General features: G+C 51.0%; 9 protein-coding genes across 9 annotated transcripts; 8 read left to right on the forward strand and 1 right to left on the reverse strand.

The window, feature by feature from the left end:
* Positions 1–83: 83 nt before the first annotated feature.
* On the forward strand, positions 84–1355 carry RFC2 (Subunit of heteropentameric Replication factor C (RF-C); the record flags this gene model as incomplete). The annotated part of the gene is made up of 2 exons (XM_064875339.1): positions 84–685; positions 740–1355. 2 exons carry the CDS (start codon positions 84–86, stop codon positions 1353–1355), a joined length of 1218 nt encoding a protein of 405 aa, XP_064728604.1.
* An 856-nt stretch (positions 1356–2211) lies between these two features.
* Positions 2212–3234, forward strand: PMZ80_006931 (uncharacterized protein; the record flags this gene model as incomplete). Its single annotated transcript, XM_064875340.1, has 1 exon — positions 2212–3234. The coding sequence occupies one exon, from the start codon at positions 2212–2214 to the stop codon at positions 3232–3234; it is 1023 nt and encodes a 340-aa protein (XP_064728605.1).
* A 344-nt stretch (positions 3235–3578) lies between these two features.
* On the forward strand, positions 3579–5922 carry PMZ80_006932 (uncharacterized protein; the record flags this gene model as incomplete). The annotated part of the gene is made up of 5 exons (XM_064875341.1): positions 3579–4033; positions 4082–4329; positions 5086–5499; positions 5551–5678; positions 5728–5922. The coding sequence occupies 5 exons, from the start codon at positions 3579–3581 to the stop codon at positions 5920–5922; spliced, it is 1440 nt and encodes a 479-aa protein (XP_064728606.1).
* A 353-nt stretch (positions 5923–6275) lies between these two features.
* Positions 6276–6815, forward strand: PMZ80_006933 (uncharacterized protein; the record flags this gene model as incomplete). Its single annotated transcript, XM_064875342.1, has 1 exon — positions 6276–6815. One exon carries the CDS (start codon positions 6276–6278, stop codon positions 6813–6815), a length of 540 nt encoding a protein of 179 aa, XP_064728607.1.
* Positions 6816–7528: 713 nt separating this feature from the next.
* On the forward strand, positions 7529–8357 carry PMZ80_006934 (uncharacterized protein; the record flags this gene model as incomplete). The annotated part of the gene is made up of 2 exons (XM_064875343.1): positions 7529–8113; positions 8166–8357. The coding sequence occupies 2 exons, from the start codon at positions 7529–7531 to the stop codon at positions 8355–8357; spliced, it is 777 nt and encodes a 258-aa protein (XP_064728608.1).
* A 641-nt stretch (positions 8358–8998) lies between these two features.
* Positions 8999–10736, forward strand: PMZ80_006935 (uncharacterized protein; the record flags this gene model as incomplete). Its single annotated transcript, XM_064875344.1, has 4 exons — positions 8999–9361; positions 9943–10315; positions 10363–10487; positions 10539–10736. The coding sequence occupies 4 exons, from the start codon at positions 8999–9001 to the stop codon at positions 10734–10736; spliced, it is 1059 nt and encodes a 352-aa protein (XP_064728609.1).
* A 600-nt stretch (positions 10737–11336) lies between these two features.
* On the forward strand, positions 11337–12248 carry PRN1 (RNA pol II transcription cofactor; the record flags this gene model as incomplete). The annotated part of the gene is made up of 1 exon (XM_064875345.1): positions 11337–12248. The coding sequence occupies one exon, from the start codon at positions 11337–11339 to the stop codon at positions 12246–12248; it is 912 nt and encodes a 303-aa protein (XP_064728610.1).
* A 727-nt stretch (positions 12249–12975) lies between these two features.
* PMZ80_006937 (uncharacterized protein) lies at positions 12976–13971 on the forward strand (the record flags this gene model as incomplete). Its single annotated transcript, XM_064875346.1, has 1 exon — positions 12976–13971. The coding sequence occupies one exon, from the start codon at positions 12976–12978 to the stop codon at positions 13969–13971; it is 996 nt and encodes a 331-aa protein (XP_064728611.1).
* A 202-nt stretch (positions 13972–14173) lies between these two features.
* On the reverse strand, positions 14174–15716 carry PMZ80_006938 (uncharacterized protein; the record flags this gene model as incomplete). Its single annotated transcript, XM_064875347.1, has 2 exons — positions 14174–15364; positions 15471–15716. 2 exons carry the CDS (start codon positions 15714–15716, stop codon positions 14174–14176), a joined length of 1437 nt encoding a protein of 478 aa, XP_064728612.1.
* Between the last annotated feature and the right edge of the window lie 123 nt (positions 15717–15839).

Here is a 15839-nt window from a genome sequence, read left to right on the forward strand (position 1 = left end):
ATCGTCTCCACGACGTTGATCACTGTCGCCCCTCGTTACTTGACTTAGGATATCTCTCCTGCTGCCACGATCGGCTAGACAGCATGGCTGCTTCGTTCTTCGACAACAAGGCCCGAGCCAAACTAGCAGCAGAAAAAGGATCCAGCTCGACCAGACCAACTCAAGATGCTCCTGCCGCACCTCGAATGCAACCATGGGTTGAGAAGTACCGACCAAAATCCCTCGAAGACGTCAAGTCGCAGGATCACGTAGTCAACGTCCTTCGACGAATGCTCAACAGTGCCGCTCTGCCACATCTGCTGATGTACGGACCACCCGGCACAGGAAAAACAAGTACAATTTTAGCACTGTCAAGAGAATTATTTGGTCCCGAACTCTTTTCATCTAGAGTGCTTGAGCTCAACGCATCAGACGAAAGAGGTATTACTGTGGTTCGAGAGAGGATCAAGACATTTGCTCAGCAGGCGTTGATACATGCACCAGCCTCGAAAGAATACAGGGAGAAATATCCATGTCCGGCATTCAAGATCATTATTCTGGACGAGGCAGATAGTTTGACGCAAGACTCGCAGAGTGCGTTGAGGAGAGTTATGGAGAATTATGCTGCTGTTACGAGGATTGCTTTCTGCTGCAATTACGTGACGAGGATAATCGATCCGATTGCATCGAGATGTTCAAAATTCAGGTGAGTCCCGTTGAGGTACTGCACTCGGACCTATACTGACGTGATCCTTCACAGATTCAAAGCGCTAGCAGGAGGCGACGCGCACGGTCGAATAGAGGAAATTCTGAAAGCTGAAGGAGTGGCATATGAGGATGGCGTGATCGATCTTACCCTCAAGCTCGCTGATGGAGATCTACGAAAAGCATTACAGCTGCTACAGAGTGCAGCCCGACTCGTCGGAGCTACAGCCGTTGTGGAAAATGGTCACACAAGCAAGAGAGGCAAGAAACCGAAAGTAGTCGATGACGAGGACGAAGAAATGGTCGATGCCGATGCGGACAAGCCGGCCAACAAAGCTATTACAGCGGTCATCCTCAATGAAATCGCCGGTGTCGTCCCACTAGATGTGGTTGATGACCTTGTTTCGGTGATGATGAAGGGTGCTACACAGAACTACAACAAGATATCGACTGCAGTGGAAGATATCGTGGCATCAGGCTGGGCAGCCACGGAAGTGCTTGGTTCTTTGTACCAAAAGCTGATCTACGACGATATGATTAGCTCGCCGAAGAAGTGCAAGATCCTGCCGATTCTGTCGTCGATGGACAAGAGGTTGCTTGATGGGAGTGAGGAGACGCTGTCGATACTGGATATGGTCTGCCAGATTGCCAGTGTTCTGGCAGCTAAGTGAATGCAGTCATGTTCCATACACAGAAAATGGATACGAGGCTTCGAGCGGTAGCGGGAGATCCTGGGTAGAACATCAGGACTGCTGTCTCCGACACAAAATACAGAGGAGCATAGATTGCAGGATTCGAGCCCTTGAACGGTATCGAGGCGCACTTGTCTTGTAGGCACGTTTGGCCTGCATCGCAGCGACCACCAACACGTACCTGATCAAGAGGGGCTGGATCACTTGAGCATGAAGAAAAGGAGGTGTTGAGGAACGGTCTGCTAAAGGGAACGTCATGCGGAGCTTGGACAAGTCGAGGTCACGTCAAAATCTCTCGCATAGTTTGTTGCATAAAGTCGAAGACTACGTGCATGCAGTCCAGAACTAGCAGGTACGTGCTCAGGAGAGAGCCACAAGCAGCGGATCGCGCAATCCACAATCCTACTCTACAGAAGAGGATGGCTAGAATCGTCGGGGCAATTACTGGCCGATACCAAAGCACCCCCTCAGCAGGTAACTGCCCTTCCCTACACCGCTCGCTGTCGCCCTACAACCTCTTCGGCAGTGGAGTGACTAAAGGCTTGTCTCAATAAGCTTAACATTTCTGCCTGTCTGGGACGCCTGAATCAGTCGTGCAAGCTTAGTCAGCATTACTCGGTGCACTATACTTCACTACATGGGCAGGCACGGGGCAAGGTCGAGCGTACTAGTGCTTGTGCTGCATCATTACTAGCCTGCGCGAACCAGGATATGTGTCAACTTCACGTACAGGGTTACAACCTATAACTAACAATATTTACTCAACCTTGTCACGTCTCCTTCCTTCTTTTACTGTTCTGTGGTTGAGGCGTCCTGAACAGGACTTGGACTCAACATGGCTCAACCGACTACAAGCTCGGACAATATGACTGGTACTAACCAGACACATCAAGCAGAGACAACCTTCAAGAACTACAGCAGCACAGATGCTCAAAAATATACTGCTTACCGTGCAACCCACAATCCGAGACTCGTTGAGACCGTCGTCAGGATTCATGCAGAGACCGGCGGCCAGATGGCTCGTGTACTCGATGTAGGATGTGGCCCTGCGACCGCAACCCGACAAGTAGCCTCTTACTTTAAGCATGCAGTTGGCGTCGACGCATCACCTGCCATGATTGAACAGGCACAACAGATACCATGTTCTACCGCGACTGGAGAACAGACTCAATTTCAAACCTCCAATGCCGAAGAATTTGACCAGCTCTTCGAGCCAGGGAGTATCGATCTCATCATCGTCGCGGCAGCAGCTCACTGGTTCGACATGCCAAGGTTCTACGCTGCCGCAGCAAAGGTCCTGAAACCAAGTGGTAGCATAGCTATATGGGCGTCTTCCTTGTGGTGGGTTGACCCTACCACGACACCCAATGCTGAAGCGATAATGGGGAAGTGGAATGAGTTCTATGAGAACGTCATGCGTCCGTACGAAGCGCCGGGCAATTTGTTGGCCCGAGGACTCTACAAGGACTTGCTACTGCCGTGGACAATCGGTCCCGATAGTGTCTCGCCCGAGACTGCGAAGAGCCTTGCCTCGTATGACAGAGACACTTCTGTGAGGAAGGAGTGGAATGCGGACGGCAAGCCTGATCCTGATCCCATGCTTGCGGAGACGAAGGGTTTCATGAAGCACCTGAAGTTGACCTTGGATCAGGCTGCGAAGTATATGGGGACTGCGAGTCCTATCACAAGGTGGCGCGAGGCACATAAGGAGCAGCTTGAGAGTGGAGAGGTCGAGGACTGTATTGATCGGTTGTTCAGGCTGACGAAGGAGGAGTTGGCGAAGGATGATGATTGGAAGGATAGGGATTGGGTTGAAGTTTGCGTTCCGTCTGTGCTGATTGTTGTGAAAAAGGCGTGAGAGGTTCTGGGAGAGGAAGAAGAACGATAGGTCGCACCTGCCGTGTCTGTTGACCATATGCTTATCGCGTCCACCCCTTAAAGCTCTTGAGGGCTTCCCTCACTGCCTACTAGTACAGTAGGGAGTCCATAGTGGAGTTAGAAATGCTAGACGTTCGCTCTTGCCGAGGGTTCAGATTTCACTAAGCAGGTGCCAAGACTTAGACAACTACCTGCACTGTCTCCTCGTTCATCCTGCATACACTCTATCTCGTCGACCGAACTACACCACATAGTGCTCTTACATACTTATCAATTGACCCTTGGCTGCATCGATCGCCCTCATCTTGAATACTGACAACCACAATGAAGGCCGCTCCTACCTTGACAAGTCTGCCGAATGAGATACTAGTCATGATCGTGAAGACATTCCTTGGGGACACTATGCGAGACGTCCTGCCTCTGCACGAACTCGAAGTCGAAGTCGACAAACGGTACCAGGAACTCAAAGTAGGCTTACCACGGTGCATGAACGTCCTCCTTGTCTGCAAGAGCCTCCGTGAGAAAGTATTGGCAACGTTGTGCAAAGAGACGACTGTGCACTATAGTTCATACCTCAGGCCTCCTTGCTGGCAGATTCCAAGTGAGCCACCCTTGGTGCCAGTCAGAGTACCATCGGAACTTTTCGAGAAGCTGTACGGAAATCTGGACTTCGCTTTGAACCTCGACTGCTACACGACACTTGCGGTATCCCCTTTCTCGAGTGCAAAGAAGATATATGTGCGATCGACATTCCAATTCTTCTTAACAAGTTTCAATTGGTGGGTCCGGTACTCCTGTATTCCTATATACGTGCTGACACTTAGGAGGCACGATTCTCTGGAGGGCATTCGAACAAAATGCGTGAACCATGGCACAGAACTCAACCTCTTCTTGACCATGGCATGTGATTGCTGGGACTCCAAACACCTGCCCCCAAATGGCAAAGGCGTGATTGATCCCTTTGAACTTCTCGATGTTTCTTCTATCTCACTCTTGGAAATGATAATCGTGCAAGGGGGATATGTGCAATGGCATGGCGTGAAGAACAAGGTTGGAGTCTGGCCATGCTGTGACAGTATGCGACGGGATGTTGAGTATTGTGTCCAGGAGTCCGGTTCAGACGTCGACGACATTCATATACACGAGCGGGGACAGTGTAGTGCGGGTATGCAAACAGCGAATAGCTTGGATCGAGATATACTTGACATGAAGAGGAGACATTATGTCTAAGGCCAAAGAGCCGCGAGATCAAAACCGCTGGCTTAAGTTAGCTAGCTTCTCTGCGCTGCTGTATATAATACACCATTGGCTTGCATAGCTCGCCGGAATTCAGCGGCAACACAAAACTGAAAATGGCGATTAACTCTTTACTTTCCTCCCTCAGTCCCTGTCGTGAAGCACAGGGGGACCGTAAGGTGATATACGTTGAGCCAGTCCTTCTTCAAGCGCAGAACTCCCACAAGCTTGACGGGACTGTACTCACGATCCACCTCTGGCGATTTCGAGTCCGTTCGTCGAAGCCTCGTCCCCACCATCCAACATGCGTGCAGAACACGGCAGAATTGAAGCAAATCTTTCGAGTTTGTACAAGCAATACGTGAAACGAAAGTGAGATGCGTCGTTGGTCAAGATGAATCTGTTTGCTGCTCGGCGTCCATGCCGGAAGCAGAGCATATCAAGGTGCACCTGCCGTTTGTCACCCGGAAGGACATCAACTGTATCAGCATTTCCAGTGCGAGCCTGCTGATCCATCGTCCAACAAGAAGTTAATCCTCCCTCGGAATGCTCATGCCTACAGATGCTACCATGCACTCGTCACTGACCTTATTAGGTCTGCCTCGCGAGCTCCAGATCATGATTCTGCACGCCTATTTCGAAGATGCAACGATCTGCGTCAATTTGCCAAGTACGCCATTGACAATACAATCCAGGCCGAACCGACGACACACACCCAAGCATAGGACGACCATTATGTCAGTGAACAAGCAATTGCGGGAAATGGCTTTGCCTATCTTCTTTAGCATCGCCCAATTCTGGTATGGCCTACCTACGAGCTTCCAGTTTTATGATCCAGCTGCGTGCACTGCGGTGCTTACTGTCGCGCCTTTTCACTTTTTCAAGCATATCTCAGGCACTGTACAATTTGCGGCTGTACTCGAGCGTACGTGGGATGAGTCAATCTTCAAACTCTCGAAGGTGAAGGATATCGTTGTCGAGGATCAGCAGAAATATTCGGCCAGAACCGGTGCGGCACTGTTTCCCGGTCCTTCTCGACGCCGTACTGACTCCCATGTAGTGCGAAAGGATATTACTATTGTCCGAGACCTTCAAGATAAGACTGCGTCCTACAAGCACTTCGCGATCAAGGTCACGGCCTGCCTGACTTATGAGGTCTTCTGGACCCACGCGAACAGCACAGTAACCGTGAGTTGGCTATTGCTTGGCTCCTGAGCCTGCTGACATGGTTTCTTAGTCGGACATCAAGTTCGTCATTGGCAGCAACGGCTCGATGCAGTTGTACGAAGTTCAAGAGATGCCGGCACGTGTCTGGGCTCGCGTCAAACATGACATTGAAACTATTCCTGCCACCGTGTTGCCAGCGGTTCAGATGGTCGGTGGCACTAGATACGTGCGTTACTTGGCGCAGCTTCTGCGGTGGTCGGACTAGCTGGTGCAAGGACGTCTGAAGATGGTTTTGGTGAGGAAGGTAGCAGTGTCGTAGAGTGCTTCTAGCTGGCCCAACATACGGGACTCTGTCATCGTTGTGGTGAGAACACAGGAGCAGGTGCTTATATCGCTCGCTGAGCGCTATCACTAGAATTAGGCAGGTTCACTCGAATGTGGTAAGTCGGTCGGTCTTGCATTCAATTCCGTTTCACTTTCAGCTCATGTCAAACGTCGCAATTAGTAGCCGACTTTGAGGCCATCGATGCTCGCCTTGGTTAATTTATCATACTCCAACAAGTACACCCATTCAACCGCTAATTTACCTACTGCTTGCGTTGTTCATAGATTAGAAGCATGGCTTCCACCAGGATATTGACGGATCTGCCACAAGAGATCCTGCTACACATCCTGAAAGCATATTGCGCCGACATCAAGATCAAAGTGCGCTACGATCTGGTCGAAACTGACCACAGCAGCAAACCAACGAGAACCAAGAAGTACTTGCCGATCCTCCTCGTCAACAAAGCAGTCCACGAGATCGCCCTGCAGATGTTCTTCGAAAGAGCCACATTCTACCACGAGACATGGAGCTTCATTCCGTACCTTAGTGATCAAGAGACTCGATCCAAACGCGATCTGGCCATCCGTCAGGTAAAGGCGCCAGTGGAAAGAATGAGACACGTTATCGGCGACGCCAGCTTCGCGCTACACCTTCACAAATCCTGGATGTTCTACGGAGAGCCACTCAAGCTCGCAAGATTGAAGCACTTCACTCTTGTGTCTCCCCTTGCTGGTGCAGCTTGGTCGAGCAAGTACGCCCTCCTCGTCTCGGATCGAGCTAACGTGCTACCTAGCCCCAACAATGCTGCTCATGTTCAAAGATCTCCAAGATAAATGCGAGACCAACGGTATCACCTTCGTCGCATATATAACTCTGAGCACCCAGATGCCCTATCCACAGACACAACGTCAGGTACAGTGTCACACCGCTCCCTCCCAACTGCATGACCTACTGACCAACTGTCACAGCAGAGAGTCACGCTTCTTCTCAAAGCAAGTGGTGACGTACACGTCCGAGAGCTAGAAAGATGTCACAAACACTTCTTCGAACGCGTGAAGAGCCATATTGATACAGCTTTCGGCTGCAGCTTGGTCACTCCTGAATGGAAGGGTCAAGAACTGAGCGTTGTGTATGAGGGAGTCGATTGGGAAGTTTGATCGTGGCATGAGGTAGCGTGGGTCTTGACCGTGTTGATGGGAGGGAGCCGGCAGTAAGAAATAACTGCGGATATAGGTGATCGCATGGCCCTCGCAGCTTTCAGGGATGTGCTTGGGGGAACGGAAAGCAGAGTCTGGCAGATGAAGCGAGATCATCCGTTCATCGGAACTGAAGGGCAGGTGAGATCGAGTATGAGGAGCCATTGAGTCTTCAAAGTGTTACAGGCTCTTCCTTCGAAAAGTCTAAACTGACATTCACTTCACTATGAGCAAGACGCGCTAGTGTGTGTTTGCCACAAACTACAATCTTGCAAATCATCGACTTCCTCATTCATGCTTTCCAACTCACGCCTGCAACCACTCACCTTCTATCTTCTCAGTCTGCCGGTATGGCGTCCAACATCAATCTGATGGACCTTCCGCAGGAGATCCTCGTCATGACACTGCGAGAGTTCTTCTCGACGGCAGAGGTCAACCTTATCCACCCTGCTTATCCCATAACGCGAGGGAAACCACAGCCGAAACCTCGATCACAGAACTTCCTTACACCAATGCTCATCAGCAAAGCCCTGCAGTCAATTGCCGATGAGGTATATCTTGAGCACTCAACATTTCGTTTCAAGGGATCTGCTGAAGCGAGGTATCACCGCGTCACACCCACTGAGCACAGCAGACAATTGAGGCACATATCTGGCTTGCCAGACAAAGTATCTCTTGCAAACTTCAAAATGCCACAGTTCAGGAAGAACTTGCCGAAGATACGAAGCCTTTCTCTGAGAGGGAAGATGCCAGCATATGGCACAGGTAAGACTGACCTCCAACCTCATGATGTGGTCGTGCTAAAGGTTCTGGAATCTGAAGCCATTAGCGACTTCAAGGCATTGCAAGACAAATTCAAGTCACAAGGAATTCATGTGACTGCTTTTTTGGACTTTGTATGTCCAACATCAAATCATAAGTTGAGGGAGAAGTGGGTGTGTATTTTCATTCGATATAAATGTCAGCACTGCTTATCAAAGGCTATAGCAAAGTATCAAGGTCGTCGTGACCACGAATGGGTCCCTTCAGCTCATCGAAACTACAAAGGCGGAGCGAAACTTCTACATTCACGTTGAACAAAACTTGGCTCACTCTTTCGGCAACGATGCTTTCGAACCAGAGTGGCCTCGGTGGCAGGTTGGTAATCTAGGCAACGCTACGCTAGCATGGCAGAAATAGAAGGACAGCAGGTCAGGCTCGGGACGCAATGACATGGAAGAACGTTCGATACATTTAATTATTGCCACGGCGAATATTGCTGTATTCATCAAGCTGGATACTTCAAGCAATTACGACACATAGCTTGGGAGCTGAATGCGCTGTGGGCAACTCGGATGCACAACACGAAGGCTGTTTCAGGGTCAGAACTCAGGTAGCAAACAACAGGTACAATCATCGTCACGACACAATCAGTATAACACCAGCTGGTCACGTCTTGACCGGTCATTTCGAGATCCATTGTTCTCGGTTTGCATTGAAGATACATACGGTCAGGGTCGAAACGAGTCATGAATGGGTTCGTGACATTGACTTCGCCGACATGAAGCATGAATCAAACGACACACTGAATTACCAAGTGTCACAGATGCTTCGTTGAGGAGTCAATACCATCGCCGTTTGCACCTCAATGCTGCTTCCATCCATATAGATCACAGCTGTCCAGCTGGAAAGCTCCAGCTTTGTGACAGCAAGCACGTTCATATTACCGTAGAGTTCCAGGGCCATATCCATTTCAACCAAGATACCAACCCTCCGAGACCACTAACAAGAGAGTACTGCCCGCCATGCAACTCCCAACCACATCGACTCTGCTCGCCATCATGGCAACCCTCTCACCAATCGTTGTTGCCCATCCTTACCCAAACCCAAGCAACGATGCCGCCATAGGCCGCGATGTCCCACCCGGTGTCACCGTTGCAAGGTTCAATCTTCGCATCCTCGATCCCAAAGACCAAAAATTCACCTTATACGTGCCCACCGACGGTGGAAAACACAACGCACCATCCCTGCTTCTTATTGACGCTGCTCATACTCCGGTGACCAGCAAAATTGAAGTCGCCAAAATCGATCCCGACTGGTATGATGATAGCTTCTGCTGCCAAATCGACTTCAATAAGTGTTATCAGCTTGGAGATATCATCGGCGGAGGACATACAATCGACCCGGCACAAAGTATGGATCTGGTGAGATGTCAAGAGCTGACGGGCGGAATCTGTGGAGCTTGGCCGGCAACGAAGTTGCATAACGCATGCTAGATCGTCAGACTGAGGTGGCAGGACTGTGCGACTGAGATTAGGTGCGGGTGTGAGGTGAGAGATACGTTGTGAAAGTTCACGTGGGCATCGGAGTTGAGCTCGACAGATAGAAACAATAATACCGTGAGTCGACGTTGTATCGTTCAGGTCCACACGCAGCTGCGTCTTGGTGTACGACACATAAAGGGCAGAGTGGCAGGCAAGCAATTTCAAGGGGAGCACGTGGTCAGTAGCATGGGTCTGCATGGCAGGAGTGCCCGATAGTTGCAGTGACGTGCTTTCGGAAGGCACCAAGGAGAATCGAGAGTGCAAGTAAGCCACTTTATCACCATGATGCAATTTTCATACAGCATAACTGCGTTTGTTGCATTCGAGCTGTCACGATTGTGAGCATATCAATCATGTTTGCTGACTTGCTTTCTGCTTTGTCCTGTACCACAACAACCATTTGACTGCTAATCACAAATCGCAGTCAGCACAAGATGGTGAACTTGCTAGACTTACCACAGGAGCTCTTGCTCATCATCCTGCGAGCACACTTTGCCAGTCTCAATGTCCACGTTGGTCGTCGACCTATCAAGAAAGGCTCCTCACGAACAAAACACTTCCTCGACGTACTGCGCAGCTGCAAAAAGCTATATCATATCGGTTACCACGCCCTGCTGGAAGAAGCAACGTTCCACTTCACTCATCAGCAGAAGACTAGCTACTACCTAGCATACCCTCCAGACCATGCGCGCCATTTCCAACACATATGCGGCACAAGCTATCTTGCGAGGTACCTTTTCGACGTTCCGAGGACAATCCAAGGTTCGTATCCAAAGATCAAGTCTGTGCTTATCAAGGACAAGGTCGACATGCGTAATTATCGACTCGAAACTGGTAAGGCATCATGGCAAGGATGTGACATAATGTGCTAATGAGTGTAGAGCCGCCGAAGATCCTGTGGCGTCTGAAACGGCTCCGACGGCATTGCAAAGAGCGAGGCCTTGCATTTGATGCATATCTTAGCCTTACTTGTCGCCCTACAGGCATGCCCGCTATGGCGATCTGGGTAAGGTGTCGCTAGATCATCATGTATATCAGGCTGACGCTGGCATGGCAGAAGGTCAAGATTGCGATTCGGGGGACTGATGGGCCAGTCGAACTATGTCAAGCGGTCCAAACTGAGCAAGCCTTCTTCGATATTGTCAGGGCCCGGATCCAGCAGGTTTTCGAGATAGCGATTGAGAAGCCGGAATGGCCAACAGAAAGTGTGTTCAGAATATTCGAAGGTGATACTGGACGCGAATGGCAGGAATAGGTTGTTATACGACACCTCTTTGATGATGGATGTTGCAAGGGAGTTCGGGGACCTACCACCCGCCGGACCAACCGATTGAGCGGTCGAAGCATAATTTTTGGCAAGTTTGCCGCTCACTCGGTTGGTCCGGCGGGTGCCTACGAAGTAGAAGAGGTTGGCCGGGAAGGGCTTGGAGAGAGGCTATGCCTATTCGAGCCTAGAAGCAGTGCGGCATCGTTCCGCAACTGCGATGACCAATTCTTAGGTGATCGCCTCTGTATCAAACTTTCTTCGAATCTAGCCATTGTTCTGATCCTCAAGTCTTTCAAAGACTACACATAAGCTTGAATCAGCTTGCGCAAAAGGTAGGATTCGCTTTGCAACATTGACGAACGTGCACATTCTAGCTTCTTCCTCGTCCGTGACCCTCGAAACATAAAAGCAACGAAATTGACCTCGATACTCACCGAACCCCTCTCCAAAATACTCACAGCAACAGCAAAGAGCATCCTGGCTTCGAGAGCTATATCCAGACAGCTACATCGAAGCTTACTACGAAGCACGAGAAACCTACATAACAACAGCAACCTCGTTAGAACCTTCACCACATCAACCGCCACCATGTCTACCTCCCGCGCAATCAAGAAGAGCTACCTGGCTCGCGAACAATCCGAAGGCGCAGGCGCAACAGTCCGCCGCAGTATCGGTGTTCCTAACATGCGCCATCTCACACCGTTCCTCATGCTCGACCACTTCAATGTCTCGCCCGGTGCAGGCTTCCCAGACCACCCACACCGTGGACAAGAAACGATCACTTTGCTGCTCGAAGGCGCCGTCGAACACGAAGATTTCGCAGGGAACAAAGGCCGACTCGAAGCCGGCGATCTACAGTTTATGACGGCCGGACGAGGCATTGTACACGCTGAGATGCCCGCGCAGAACACGACTAGGAATGTTGGTATGCAGCTTTGGGTCGACCTGCCACAAAATCTAAAGATGTGTGAGCCGCGTTACCGGGACTTGAGAGGCAGCGAGATACCCAAAGTGACCACAGACGACGGCAAGGTCGAAGTCAAGGTGATATCAGGCAAGAGTCAGGGCGTGGATTCCGTGAAGGATCTGGCATATACACCCGTCTGGCTGCTCGATATCACTATCCGACCAGGTGGCAAGATCGAGCAAGACCTGCCCACGAACTGGAACGCCTTTGCATACGTCCTGCAGGGCGTGGTCGATTTCAGCAATGGCACGAAGAAGCCCGAGACAATAATGCCGTATCACAATGTTGTGTTCGAGCAGGCGGGTGATTCAGTCACTATGTCCGTTGAGGAGGGTGCAGATCAAGAGGCGAGAATATTCCTTGTTGCGGGTCAGCCCCTTGACCAGCCTATTGTGCAGTATGGCCCGTTTGTGACAACGAGCAGAGAGGATATTATACAGGCCATGACGGACTTTCAGACATCTAGTAATGGGTTCGAGAGAGCGGCGGACTGGCAGAGTGAGATTGGGAAGACGATGGGCAGGGTGCATTGAGCGAGATTTTGAGGACAAACTGTAGATTTGGGTAGCATTGTACATATTTCGATAGCTTAAATGACTAGTTGTGGCATTATGTTCCTCGTTACATCTGCCAGCCCTTGGGTTCAAACTGAATTCTGCCAGGGCATCCATTTGCTCTCTCCTTCGACGGCCTGAAGTATTTCAATCGTCAATAGTACGGATCTGACCAAGTTCGATCCTGCCTCTTCTTCGCATCGGAAACATGGGTAGCGCTTGCCGACGATGGCTTCACTACCTGTGATTGGCTCAGCGTGCTCAAAATTTGGAGATGGGAAACGGCCAAGGAGCACCTGCTATTTTCCAGGTGGACTTCCTGATCGGGTAACTGCCCGAGTGTCCAAGGCACATGTCAAGAGAACTCAAGTCCTGCCATCTTCCTACAGACCTACTTCAAGCTGCTTCAGCCGGGGTTCTGTCAATATAAAAGACTACTTGATGCAAGGTGAGAATAAAGGTTACTACCAAAACTCGACGACTTCTCATCCACCAGGATTCGCTTTCTGCTCGTCATTCGACGTGACCAACACCCCACTATTATTGCCAACCACTGATACATCTGCCAACAAGTGACTTCACTGCCAACAAGCGGCTCAGTACCCTGCGGAAAGGTTTCACCGTTCGGACGTCCAACGCAACATCTTCATATAAGCCCTTGCAGCCATCGCCCGCGCACCAACCCACAAGAAGCAGCACCGCCAACATGTTCTACCAACCCGGCACCACAGACCACAACCTCCCCTTCGACCCCTTCAAAGCATGCGTCGTGCCACGACCCATCGGCTGGATCTCAACCGTCTCCGCAACCAACCAGTCCAACTCAGAGCCCACAGCGAACCTGGCACCCTATTCCGAATTCCAGAACCTCACCTTCGACCCTCCATATGTCATGTTCAGCGCGAACCAAACACCAGAGAACATACGGAAGGATTCCGTGGTCAACGCCGAGAGCACCGGTATCTTCTGCTGGCAACTGGCTACGTACCCGCTTAGGGAAGCGGTAAATGTCACATCTGAGCAGGTCCCTTACGGCGTCGACGAATTCGAGCGTGCGAAGCTAGAACGGACATATTCACAGCTTTTGAGCCCGAAGTGTCCTGTTCCTAATTTTCGAGGTGTGCCGATGGTGAAGGACTCACCTGTGCGTTTCGAGTGTGAGTACCACTCTACCATACGACTACCGGGTAACCCACCGATGGGCACAGTCGACATCGTGATCGGCAAGGTTATCGGCGTGTATATCGCCGACGAGGTGATCAACACTCAGACTGGCAAGGTCGATGTCGCGAAGACGGAGCCGATCGCGAGATGTGGGTATTACGATTATGCTGTTGTGAGGGAGTGCTTTGAGATGAAGATGCCTGGTGCTGAGATCATGAGAGCTGGGCTTGAGGGCAGTAGTAAGAAGAACAAGGAGGCGAATGTGAAGAATGGGGAGGAGAAGGGGGCCGCAACGGAAGAACATCACTGGAGTGGACATGGTGCACCTTCGACGTTTGGTGCGGATGTGGATGCGTATTACGATAGTTGGAATAGTGCTGCTCAGAGAAATGGGAACAGCAGGCAAGGTAGTACTCAGATTAATGGGAATGCAGCAGGAACCAATGGTGTAGTTAATGGAGAAGGATCGAATGGTGCATCAGGAGAGGCACACTGGAGCGGAAGGGGCGCCCCCTCAACATTCGGTGCGACGGGCTAGAAGTACGCTTCGACAAGGAAACCACGATTAGGTGTAAGAGTGAGATCGATATAAAGTGTAAAGAACAAGAAGTGGTCACCTTCGGCCACTGGTGTGCCCCTTTGGCGATTACTCTTTCTCTTTAGGTGGCCAGGTCTTTGTCTTTGTTCACTTCATGTCTCTCTACCAATCCAACGCTCTCCCCAAAGCAACTCTACCCCTCTCAAGCCTTCAAATACGCAAACCCAGCCTCCGCCTTCAACGGTGGATACCCACTACTATCCACCTTCGGCAAAATACTAATCTTCCTCTCCGTCTCAACCCTATTCGCCTCCTCCCACCTCCTCACCTCCCCCTCAACACTCCAATCACTAATCAACTCCTCCCCACCCGCAAACTGACCCATCTGCGTCCCACTAGCCTGCGTATTAAGCGGCATCGGCACGAAATTCTCAATCGCCCCGCTAACCCGTCCCTCCAAAATCTCCCTACACAGATACGGCTCGGCCGCAAGTGGCCGTCCAATACCCACCCCATCACATGCCCCTTCGGAGATGGCACGTGACATCCCAGAGGCCGATCTTAGACCGCCAGTAACATACACCTTCGTCTTCTTGAGCAACGGTCTAATCCCCTCCGCAAACTCAATAAAGAACGCCTCCCTCTTCCTCGTACTCTCCTTAACATGATGGAATGCCCTCCCCTCAAACGTCCCCCCACTCAAATCCACGAAATCAACCCTCGCCTCCTCCAACTTCAAACACAATTCCCTCGCTTCCTCGGGTGTCGTCCCGCGGTCCTGAAACTCCACAGAATTAAGCTTAACACATACCATAAAGCTCGGATCGACACTCCTCACGCGCCGATCAATCTCACTAATAACCTCAAACACAATCCGCGATCTATTCTCGAAACTCCCGCCGTACTCATCGGTGCGCAGATTCGTAGTCGGACTCAAAAACTGCGCAAGTAAATACCCATGCGCACAGTGCACCTGCACACCATCGAACCCCGCCTTCCAACAGAGATACGCCGTCTCGCCCCACGCGCGTACAACACCTTGTATATCCTCGTGCGTCATTGGCCGTGGTTTCGCGAATTCATTGCCCGCCCATTTTATCGTTAGGTGGACATCACTCGCGCTGATGGGGTTGGGGTTGAGATATTTATTCCCCTGGCGACCTGGGTGGGAGATCTGTGCAACGCACAGCGACCCGTGGGCCTTGGATGCCTTGACTACAGAGGCAAAGGCGGCGACGCGCCCGTCGTGGTCGTCGGGGAGGATGGGGTTGCCGTAGGCTTCGACGGCGGAGTAGGTTGTCATTGTGTTGCCTGTTACTATTATTCCGATGCTGCCTTCGCCCCATATTTTGTACAGATTGGTGTATTCGGGGGTTGGGAAACCTCTATGACTCTATTAACACGTCCTATTAGCCGTGTGCTTCTTGTGCGGGCATGGTGTGGTACGGCAAGAAGGAAGGAAGGAAGGAAGGAAGGAGTGAAGAAACGACACAACATACGATATCCTCCCCCTTATCCTCATCATTCCACCTGCAGAGACGTTCCGTCATCGGTGCTTTGAGGAAGCGGTTCATGGCTGTTTTACCGCTGAAGGGGAATGTGATGGGTTGGCTGAGGATTGAGGTGTCGGCTGTTGGATCGGATTCGACGCGGAGGTGGGCTCGGGGATCGGATGTGCTGTGGGGGCCGTCTGGGTTGGATGGGATGGGAGGTTGGGTGGTTGTTGCGGTTTTGTCGTATTCCATTGTTGCGTTGATGAAGACTTGGAGTAAACGAGGTCCTGAGTGAACAGGATGAGTCTTGCAATCGTTCTTGACGTTGTTGTGGCTGGTCTTCAGATTATGCGGAGAGCTCTAGTAAACTGTATG

Source organism: Knufia obscura (genome assembly GCF_036327395.1).
Source record: "Knufia obscura strain CCFEE 5817 isolate CBS 148926 chromosome Unknown scaffold_8, whole genome shotgun sequence".
Classification (NCBI taxonomy): Eukaryota; Fungi; Ascomycota; class Eurotiomycetes; order Chaetothyriales; family Trichomeriaceae; genus Knufia; species Knufia obscura.